The sequence below is a fragment of the Calidris pugnax genome, unplaced genomic scaffold (genome assembly GCF_001431845.1).
Source record: "Calidris pugnax isolate Ruff unplaced genomic scaffold, ASM143184v1 scaffold24, whole genome shotgun sequence".
Lineage (NCBI taxonomy): Eukaryota > Metazoa > Chordata > Aves > Charadriiformes > Scolopacidae > Calidris > Calidris pugnax.
Genome location: NW_015090922.1, coordinates 17223810 through 17234113, shown reverse-complemented (window position 1 = coordinate 17234113; position 10304 = coordinate 17223810). Strand labels below are relative to the sequence as shown.

The following is a 10304-nucleotide window of genomic DNA, read 5'->3' as shown; positions in this document are numbered from 1 at the left end:
GCTCCCACCTGCACAAACCCCCAGCTGCTTTTAGTTTTAGGATCAGCTTGCTCTTCCCGTGGGCACCCTCAGACTCGGTCTTGGGTTTTCCCCTTCTCCCCAGCACTGAGGCAACACCTAGCAGATACACACCTTTGCTGCACTGTCCTGACACAGGTCCCTTTCTTTCCCCTGTGGCTGCGGGAGCCATCTCCACCCCTGCAGCATGGGTGAGGAGGGCATGGGGCAAGACATGCCACAACCTGGATTTGCATTCTTGAGGGAGGCAATGGAGATACTCATCCTGAACAAATAGTGAGCAACCTGATCTAATTGGATCTGCTGAGAGCAGGAGTTTGGTGTCCAGAGGTCCCCTCCAACCTAAATTATTTTATGATTATCTGATACACTGTTACTGGGCTTGTATTTGTTTTATTTGATAAAGGTACATTATCCATCCATGTATTAAAAAAATAATCTTTCTGATGAAGCCCCAGTCCCCTCTCCCAGGTCTTGCTCCTGGCTGAGTGCTCACTCCACCACCTGCACTCTTCATACCATATTGAACCCAGCTCTGTAACCCTCCAGGCCAGTAGCAGGGTTTGGGTTGTGGGGTTTTTTACCCCACTGTTAGCCCTCCATGGAAGGAAAGGCACAGGAAACCCTGGCCCCAGTAGATAGGCAGATGCTGGTTGCTGCACACCAGACCAGCACAGGCAGGAGCAGACCTAGTATAATGGCTAAGCGAACCTGGCCATCCACTGCCTCTTAGCTATATTTTAGCAGTGATGGAGAAGGCAGTATTGTATCTGCTTCCTATGGTCATCCCAGGCTTGGTAGCCTGCCCTTGCCTCCGCTGTGGGGAGCTTAGCCGTTGTTGTGTCAAGAAATGCTACAATGGCTGATTTGAGGTTAGTGCCAGCTGCCTGCCTCGGAGTGACTGGGAGAATCTGGATCTCGTATTGCTCCTGAACCAGCCACAGCTGATCTCCAGCCTTGTCCATCTCCAGTTTCACCTGTGAGGGCATATGAGAAGGACCAGCTCAGGCTCAGAGGGGAGGAGGCCATGCTCCTCCTTGTCAGCAAACGGTGAGGCTGAAGTGCACACTGGAGAGGGGAAGGAGCTTGGTCGTTCGTGGCCAGACCAGAAAGGACGGCTTGGTAAGTGGGGGGAGAAGACCCCTGGATCATCAGGAGGAAAGTACAGAACATGTTTGTAACCCCAAGTCTGACAGCAAGAGGAGGGGGCATCACTCAGGGCAGAAGAAGGGCACAAGGAGACCTCAAATGATCTCCAGAGTCTCTTTGAACTGGCTCACAGAACGACAAGGCCACAGAGCAAGGGTGTTTGCTCGCTCCCTGGGGACATGGCATCTGGAATGATAAGCCTACAGAAACAGCCAGGAGCCACCTTATCCAGTACTGGGGCAGGAAGACCCATGCAGCCACGACTGTCCCAAAGACCCCAGAAGAAACACCCTAAAACCAGCGCAAATGAGGACAAATCCCCTTCCACTAGTTACAGAGAGGAGTTACAAAGGGCCTGGCAGAGTTTGGGCTTGCAAGCAGGCTGTGCCCTCCTCAGCGCTACCCGTCCCGTTTCTGAGAGCTGCCGCTGGATGATACCGGCACCGCGTGGTGTGAGCTGCCACGAGCGGCACGTCACCGCTGCCCGGCGGGGCTGGCCCAACACAGCCCTGCTTTCAGGTGCCCGTGGGTGCCGGCTGCGAGACAGCTCAGACCTGGGCAGGGCCACCACACCAAAGCTCAACGCCCAGGGGTTTCGTTGACACATTTGCTGCCCTGGTAGCCCTTCCCCGCTGCCTGGCTTGTGCGGCTGCGGCTCCCCTGGGTGCAGTTCGAGGGGCTTGCCAGCACGATGACCTGCCAGGGCCCGGCTCAGAGTCCTCGCCGCTCACAGCTCTGTCGTCTTCCTAGGCTCGATCAGGACGGTGTTGAGCATGCCCACCTGACACTCCTGGTCTTGGAGCTTCCTTGCGGCCTGCGAAGGGCTTTGGCACCAGTTTGACCTCTGACGGCCCCTCTGCCAGTTCCTCAGCATTAGCAGGACGGTGATGAGGACCAGCACAGCCGTCAGCACCCCAAACACCAGCACTGTCACCAGCTGGGCTTCACTCAGCCCCGAGTCCCTTTGGGTCACCACCTCCTTCACAGAGATTTTCAACAACCCTCCCCCCGGCTCTTTCTCGCTGTGGTTGGTGACACGCCGCCCCGTGACCACGGTCCTGACAGGTTCTGGCTGTGTCACCCCCGGCATCTCGCTGGTGGTGGTCTTCACGCCCCCGTCATTGTCATGGTTCATAGGGTGGTAGGGGGGAGCCCAGGTGGGCTCAGGGACAGAGATCTCGCAGTTTTTGCCAGTGAAATGGTCAGGACACAAGCAGTCGTAGTCGTTGATTCGGTCATAGCACTTTGCCCCGTTTTTGCACGGCTGGCTGGCGCAGTCGTTGATGTTGATGGTGCAGAAACGCCCTTCGAAGCCCAACTGGCACTGGCAGGAGAAGCGGTTGACCCCATCATGGCAGGTGGCACCATTGGCACAGGGACGCATCAGGCAATCATCCACATCATTCTCACAGAGATCCCCCACAAAGCCAGCGAGGCACCGGCAAGTGAAGTTGCTGGCAAAGCCATTATCGTCTTGACACTGCCCTCCGTTCTTGCATGGAGACCTGTGTGGAGAGAGCAAGGATGGGTCACAGCCATGGAAAGCAAGCGGCTTCCCCCACTCCAGGGAGGAAAACACAAACAGCTGCTCGCGTGGCCAGTGGGTCAGTGCTGGCTCTCCCTGGGGGCAGCCACTCTCAAGAAGAGCGAGCAGGAGTTTCTACCTCCCCAAGCGAGAGGTGGTGGGACCTCCCAAAGGCTGTGGCTATTCATGGGCCCACCACCCACCAGGGATGGTCTTCAGCCAAACAATCCAAAGGGGAAACATGCCCTCTTGATGCTCCCCAAAGGCATGACACATGTCAGCTCATCACACCCGCAGTGGTGAGGGACAGGAATCTGTTCAGATCGCAACACAGCGGCACTGTGCAGTGCATGCAGCTAAACCAAAGCCAAAGATGGTTTTGGCTTAACTCTGTTAGTGCGTGGAAATCCACAGGTAATGAGCCAAGCTGGGCCACAGCTTGGCAGTGCGTGACCTGAAGCTAATGTCTGTAATCTCACTGCCCCCGCTGCCATGTCTCACCCTGCCTTCTCACATGGCCCCGTCTTCATTTCACAGTCCTTCCCGTGGAAGCCTTCTGAACACAAGCAGGAATATTCCCCGTCTCGGTCGTAGATGCACTGAGCCCCATTTTGGCACGGGGACTGATGTTCACAGATGTGGATGTCTAAGGGGAAAGAAAAAGGTAGGAATTAGCAAGAAAAGAGGGGGGAATGTGGCCAATTCAGTTCCAACACTGCCTGTCAAACCCAGAGGGGATGGAGAAATGGCAGAAGCTTCTCCCACCTCTCCTCCAAAAGGCACCTGCAGCAATAAAAATGCAGTGCCTACATGTTGCCTCCCAGCTACAGTCTGAAAAATGCACAGACTTGGGGTGCAGAGAAAGCAAATCGTCCCACAAAATGGCATGACATGAAGACACTGTGCATGCCATCTGGCTGGCCAATGGAGACCTCTCTATGGAGCCCCCAAGGCCAGAGGAAGGGAGTCCACCGGCCACCTGCCGAAGGCAGGAAGCCCCAGGGGAAGCAGGAGGTGCTGCCTGGAGCGCAGGGACGGTGTAAGAAAGGCAGTGAGTTCATCTGCTCCATGTCCTGAGGCCAGCCAGTATCGCAGCAGCCCTTGCTGTGCAGCCAGGGAGCGGGTGTCAGCAGCTTGACCTCTTCTGCAGGAAGGAGATGGTCCCACTGGTGGCAGTCAGGCAACACCCCATCTCCTGAGCAGCCCAGGCAACATCATCTGGGTGGCTTCTGACTATGCCAGCTCACTCGGCCATGAAGGGTGTGCTGGGCTTCTGCCCTCAGCACCAGAGGCTGGGATGTCCAGCCCGTGACTCACCTTTGTCACAGAACTTGCCGGCCCAGCCGGTGTGACAGATACACTGCCAAGGCTGGTGGCACGTCCCATGAAGACACCCTGGCATACGCACGCACTCCTCGCAGTACTCGCCCTCCCAGCCTGGATCACACCTGCAGAAGGAAAGGGCATGGCAGTGTGATAAAAACCAAGCAGGGGCTGCAGAAAAGCTTGCTGCTTGCTGTGCAGGCTTGCTGCAGACATGGCAGCAACTGGGACAGCCTCCCAAAGCCCCCCAGAAACCTGCTGGCTCCCTCCTCCAGAGGAGGTCCATACTGCAACTCATCTTTCCAAGGAAGCGAATAGAGAGAGCGGGAGCAGACTCGTCCTCTGCAGCTGGGAAGGGTGAGGGGGCAGAAACAGAGCTCAGCAGCTTCGCTTTTACAGCCCATGTCCCACTGCTCTCCTCCAGCCAACTGCTCTGTACCCACCGCTGCCTCAGCTCAGCGATTCCTGTGCCTCCCCCATGCACAGCCACTCTGATGGGCAGAGAAAAGCCTCATCCCTAACCCTGAACTCCCTGGGAGAAAGGGACAAGAAGCCCCTGAGGCCTGCGTGTTTCATTGCACACCTTTGCATTAGAACGTGTGTGATTTTTTGTCTGAAGTGCACCATAATCCAGCTGTGAAACCTTGCTTGCCATGGCTGGCATATGGAATAGACTTATCAACCAGCTCACAAGGGCAGTGTGATGAGAAAACCCACAGCAAACATCCAGCCTTCTGGCCCCAGAAGAGTGGGGCAATGCTGATGGCTCAGTAAAGCCAAGCCATGTTGCTCCTGTGGCTTCCCTCAGGCCTGCCAGCTCCAAGGGGGAAAGCAAGCGATAACAAGATGAGAGCTGTGTGGAGGTGGCACCAGCCACAACAAAAGCTACACTCAAAATAGCACAAAATTAAACCTAACAAAAACAATGCAGTCTCTAGAGTAAGCAAAGGGGGTCATTATCTCAGCTGGGGCTCATTTCAGCACGATGTACGGTGACTGCAGCTTTGCCAGCCTGGTTCAAGGCTGCACTTTCACACCTGGACCTGATTATTGTCACTGCAGGTTGTTCCAAAGAGATGAGGAAAATGGTTAAAAAAATAAAAATATATGTTAATGAGAGGCGTTTTGATGGGAGTAGAAGCAATACTTCGCAGTACCTGGGGAAATGCAGTCATACCTGGACAGCCACAAGCTGACAGAGGGCTGAGTGCCCCCCTACCCCAGTACCCACAGGCTGCAGGTAAGGGGGCAGGCATCATCAACTCTCCCCCTTCCCTGAAAGGGAGATGGGCAACCTAAAAGTTGCAGGGAGGGGGCCAGGTAAGCAGCCAAATCTCCCTGAGTTGGGGGTAGGTGATTTTAATAGGGTACCACCGAGCCAATGAAGGCCTGAAATCTGGAGAAGCAACTCGCGTGTGCCACCACCAGAAAAATCTGCAGCTGGGCCACCTGCTGCATGGACAAATGCAACATCTCTGGCCGGGGCTTCGCAGCACCAAGCCTCCCTGACCAGCCACAGCCACCAAAAGGGCTCAGAGAGCAGCAAGCTCTATGCAGCTGCAACTGGGGATCCAGCAAAACCAGAGATGAACTCCCTGATGCAGCAGTCGATGTGGTCATGGTCACCACCGCGCCACGTCTGCTCCATTAGGCAAGAAGGAATGGCCTAGGCCTGGTGTGATGCTGGGGGCCATGCTGCAAAAGGGGGCTGCGTGTTCAATGGGCAATTTGTCACCTTGCAGCATCCAGGCTTCCCATAGCAGCCTGCTCCTCCTGGGGCTGTCCTGTGGGATGGGGGCTCTGGGTGGCCCTACAGTGGGAGAAGACGCAGTGTCCAGAGCTGCGACAGCCCAGGGCAGCCATGTGGCTGCTTCTCAGGCTGAAAAGCAGGGTCAGGCTCTGAGCTTTGCTCCTGCAGGATCTGGTTTCCAGCTGGAGCCAGGAGGCCAGGAATCACACACATACTTCTGCTGTGGGCCAGAGGTGGCCCCAACTTGCTGGAGAGCCCTTTATTAAAACACCCAGAGATCCCCACCATAGCCCAGGCTTCAGAGAGGGGTCCCCTGATGCCCTCAGACATCTACATGCACATCTGCAGTTCTTCTTTTCCATGCCCCAAGGGAGAGCATCCCCATCTCAAACAGCAAGAAGGCCAAGCAAACTGCTTCCCCCTCTAGCCTGCACTGCTGCCTGATGACTTCCCTCATCATATCTGAGCCTGATGGCTCCCTCTCATCACTCAGGCACGAGTGGGCTGTCCCATGCTTCCATCCAGACTCAGCAGAACAACATCAGTCAGTGTGTGGTGGGGGAGACCCTGGAAGCACTGGAGCAAAGACTGGAGGAAACCAGCAATGCAATGAGGGATCAAAATCTCCCACTCCAGAGGATGTTGGGTAAAAAGAGAGCAGATTTGCTGATTCCAGATGCCTCAGCTGGGGGTAGGGGTGCAGGCACCAGAGATGCAGCATCAAGGGAGGGAGAGAGAGCAGTTATGGTGAGGGGCAGCAGGAGTGGAGAGCCAAGGACAAGCTGTACCTGCACTTCCCATCCTGGTCACAGGAGCCGTGGCCGAGATTACAGCGCTCGCTGCAGTCATCACCTACAAGGCAGGAGACAGGGGGAGTTAGATTAAGCAGAGACCGAAGATGACTCCAAATCTGCCGGTGGCCCGGCTGGTTCACAGATTTTTTTTTCTAAGTACTGAGCCTGCCCCTTCTCAGAACGGTAAGGTGGGGGACCTTACTTTCAATGGCTGGATGCCACGTAAGAGATGAGGATCTTGCAGTCATCCAAGCATCAATAACACTGCCTTTATTGAGAAATGGAACGTTGCTTCAAAACTACCTCATCTCTAATCATCCCCCCCACCCTCTCTTTGCTGCCTCCCTTAGACTTCTGACCCTGAGAACGGATTCTCTATCTCCCAGGATGTCCCCATCCCCTGGGACACCTCTTGGCATGGAGCATTCTGCTCAGGGCTCCTGCTCTCCACCGGGACCCAGCTGCTAGCACTCCCCCTCTGTCACAGGGAGGCAGGACTGGGCATCACAAGGGGGCAGGTATCCAGTTCTGTTTATTTATTTAAAGGCCACAGAAGTTGTAACTGAGCCGTGGCCTTGCTGTGCCACTTCTCATCCCCTGCTGGGTGCTGGCCTGCTTTCTCCAGCAAGGTGTCCCATTTCATCTCCACCTTCCCCTCTCCCCCATCACCTGCTTGTATCTTAGCCCCACAGGGAGCTGGCTCGCTCTGGCTGTATGGGCTGAATGCCAGGAGGCAGGGGGTTTCTGCTGGAGCCCTGAGTGACCCCAGACCAAGCCCAGGAGATGAATTCCTTCACCTGACCGAGCTCCTCCATCCTGTACTGCAGCAGGTTAAAGCCCCACGTCAAGAGGTACACCCAGGCTTTCCTCAAGCCGTGCGATGTGCTGCCTAGGAAGCAAGCAGGGGAAGAAATCCCCCATCCACATGCACACACTCTTGCTGCAGTGAGTCAGGAGGCCCCACTGCTCAGGGCAAGAGCCTCCCAAAACAAGCCACCACAGAGCTGGAGCAGCATCCTGGGGCTGCTCAGCCCAAGCCTGGGTATTGTCACCTATCCTGTTTGTAACCATCTCTCCCAGCAGATGGCTTTGGGAATTCATTGCTTATCTGGAACAAAGGGAGAGCAATCTAATCTTTGGGAAGGGATTTTGTCTCATGGGATCCAGGATTAGCCAATCAGTTTTGGGATCTTCTTTCCCACTTGCCCTGCCTCTCTGAACAGGCTCATCGGTTCAGGGACCCATCCACCCTAATGGTGACAGACAGAGAAGCAGGACCTCTCATTGCTGGTCTGCTCAGGCTCCCATGGGTCTCCACAGTCGCCACCAGTCACCCCCCAAGTGCCTGATGTGCCCCAGGTGCCTCAGTATGACTGAGCAGCATTTTCTGGTCTTCCAACTCTATTTTGCACAGAGAATTGAGGAGACTTCAGCATTGCCAAGGACAGGTTTGGAAAGGTGGATATAAGAAAGAAGGTCCCTACAGAGACTCACCTTGGGCAAGCTGCTGATGGGCCAAGAGGATCCAAACCAAGGACATGAGCTGGAGACAGAAGCTCCTGAGCATGGTCAGTGTGGCCCCACCGAGATGAATACCTATAGAGAGAAAAAGACCAAGCTCAGAAAAATCCCTTGGCTGACACCACAGCTTCACTTCACGCATCCCTTCCTCTCTGCTACCTGGCAGTTTTGAGTTGAAACATCCAGTTTTGTACAGACTTGTCACCACACTCCTCTCTGTCCTTCCAGGCTCCTTCCTCTAAGGCAACATGGGAGCACTAAGAATCAAAAAGCCTTTTAAAATGCATGTATGGGAGAACTGAGCACACACACTCAATCCTGACCATGTAATAACTCAGGCTGTTACTTTGCACCTTGGAGCACCTGCTCCTGCTAGCTGCTGTCAAGAGACCAGAAGCCTCCAGAAACACCAGCCCAGCTGTGGAGACCTTCATCTTTCCTCCCGAGGTCTGGGGGGTTTCAGCTTCATGCTACACAAGGTCCCTGCAGTGCATGTTCAAATGAATAGAGTCCTTTTACAACACCCAGGCTGCTTCTCAAGCCCTTCAGGAGGGCAAGGAGGTGAGTAGATCTAGCAGATGAGCAGGCAGTAATCGACAGCCCTATTTAATTTTCCAAGCAAGGGAGCGAAGCGATAGGCGCTAGACCTGGGCTGCAGCCCCAGGTAGGAAAGGCAAACACACACCTCTCACTCGGTGCGGTCCTTTTCCTCGGCTGTCCTGCAGAGAGCCCTGTCCGCCCAGGGTTCCTGCACCCATCTATTTTCCGGCTGCCTCCTGCCCTCTTGAAGTAACATTAAATACTTTCCAAAAATGCTCCATTCCCTCCCAGCCTTCTGGGGTTGTTAAGGGCAGGAAATTTGAGGGTGATATCATAAGTATATTACTATAATGAGATGGGAGGGGTTAAACAGTTCTGCTAGGAGAGTGGTGAAGGTATGGAGCAGACTCCATCCAGCTGCGTGGGTGTGATGGACAGGGACCACTCCACTTTCAGCTCGACTCTTTAGCTCAGGAACCTTGTGTTGGCTCGAGAGTTGCATGAAAGACTTCTCAGATGGGGAGAGGAGTCCTCCCACCCACCCACATGTATACATGCATTGCAGGAAGAGATTTTGGGGTCCTTGCTAAAGGCTTCACCTGCCTGGACCAGAAAAAATAGCCCACAAAATGCAATGATGTTGCTCGAAGAATCTCTCCAGCAAACAAACCATTGTGCACAAAGGATGCAGCATTTTCAGAGGGGCTTCAGGATGTCATCATCACTGCCCCAGCCAAATCCTAGCGTGGATCACTGCATCCTCCCTCCCCACAGTCCCCTCGTCACCATGCTCGCAGGACCCTCCTTCGCCTCCTGCCCCCAAAGGCTGGGCAGTGGCGAACAGCTGCTGCATTTCAGGGGAGGGCAAGGCAATTTCTACAGAACTTACAAAACAATTTAGGGCTGAACGGTTGGTATCCTGATCCTTCAAGGCTGTGAGGAGCTCACCCTCCGACCATGTTATCGCAAAGGTTGTTTCCCCCACAGCTCCCCACAGTCTCTTCACGCGAGGCACAGCCTCTCAGACCTCCTTATGCAGCCACCCCACGGATGCTGCTCCCACCACCCACCCAAGGGCTGCCCTGGACACCAGCAAGGCGCTGGGGGCATCCTGGTGAGCAGCCAGTGCCCAAGGGTGGTGTGAGCAGCACCAGGGCAGGCCTGGCTTTGGGTCACAAGCACTCAGGGGAGGGAGCCACCTCTGTCCCACTCCTCCCCTCGGGCCCCGCTGGGGTGGGGGCAACCAGCCACCTCAGGGGCTGTGGGTTATTAGGGATGCCCCCGGGAGCTATTAAGGTGCCCCTCGGGGGTATTAGGGACCTTTGGGGGCTACCAGGGACAACCCCAGGAGGGGAGCTGGCAGGCACTTCCCCCTAGACAGGGGGGCTATCAGGGACCCCTCCGGTAGGAACCCAGAGGATGCTGTGCCGCTGCGGCTCACTCCTCCTGCCCGCTCCCCCCTCCTTCCCCCCCGCGACTTAGGGACCACCTCGAGCCCCCAGTGCCCCCCGGAGGGGCACAGCCACAGGGGTGGCCGCCTCCCCCGCCACCCCACGCCCGGGCCAGCCGGAGGGGACGCTCCGCCGAGCTCCGCGCTCCGCACCGCGGCGGCCCCACCGGTCCCCCTGCGGCCGGGGCGGCGGCGGCGGCGGTGGTGGGGTACCCGGAGAGGGGCTGGGGGGGG

At 55.9% G+C, this 10304-nt stretch overlaps 1 protein-coding gene across 2 annotated transcripts in view; it reads right to left on the bottom strand.

Moving 5' to 3' along the window:
* Window positions 1–405: 405 nt before the first annotated feature.
* The window catches only part of DLK2 (delta-like 2 homolog (Drosophila)), a 12209-nt gene continuing 2310 nt past the window's right edge, over window positions 406–10304 (bottom strand). Inside the window, exons 1-6 of one of the 2 annotated variants that reach the window (XM_014950547.1) lie at window positions 8240–8312; window positions 8054–8155; window positions 6554–6617; window positions 4010–4140; window positions 3194–3338; window positions 406–2672 (exon numbers count right to left, since the gene is read on the bottom strand). In XM_014950547.1, coding sequence (XP_014806033.1) covers window positions 1895–2672; window positions 3194–3338; window positions 4010–4140; window positions 6554–6617; window positions 8054–8126 — 1191 coding nt within the window. In that variant the 5' untranslated portion in view covers window positions 8127–8155; window positions 8240–8312 and the 3' untranslated portion in view covers window positions 406–1894. Of the gene's footprint in view, window positions 2673–3193; window positions 3339–4009; window positions 4141–6553; window positions 6618–8053; window positions 8156–8239; window positions 8313–10304 lie in introns of those variants that run through there. The other variant, XM_014950546.1, reaches the window with a different exon arrangement.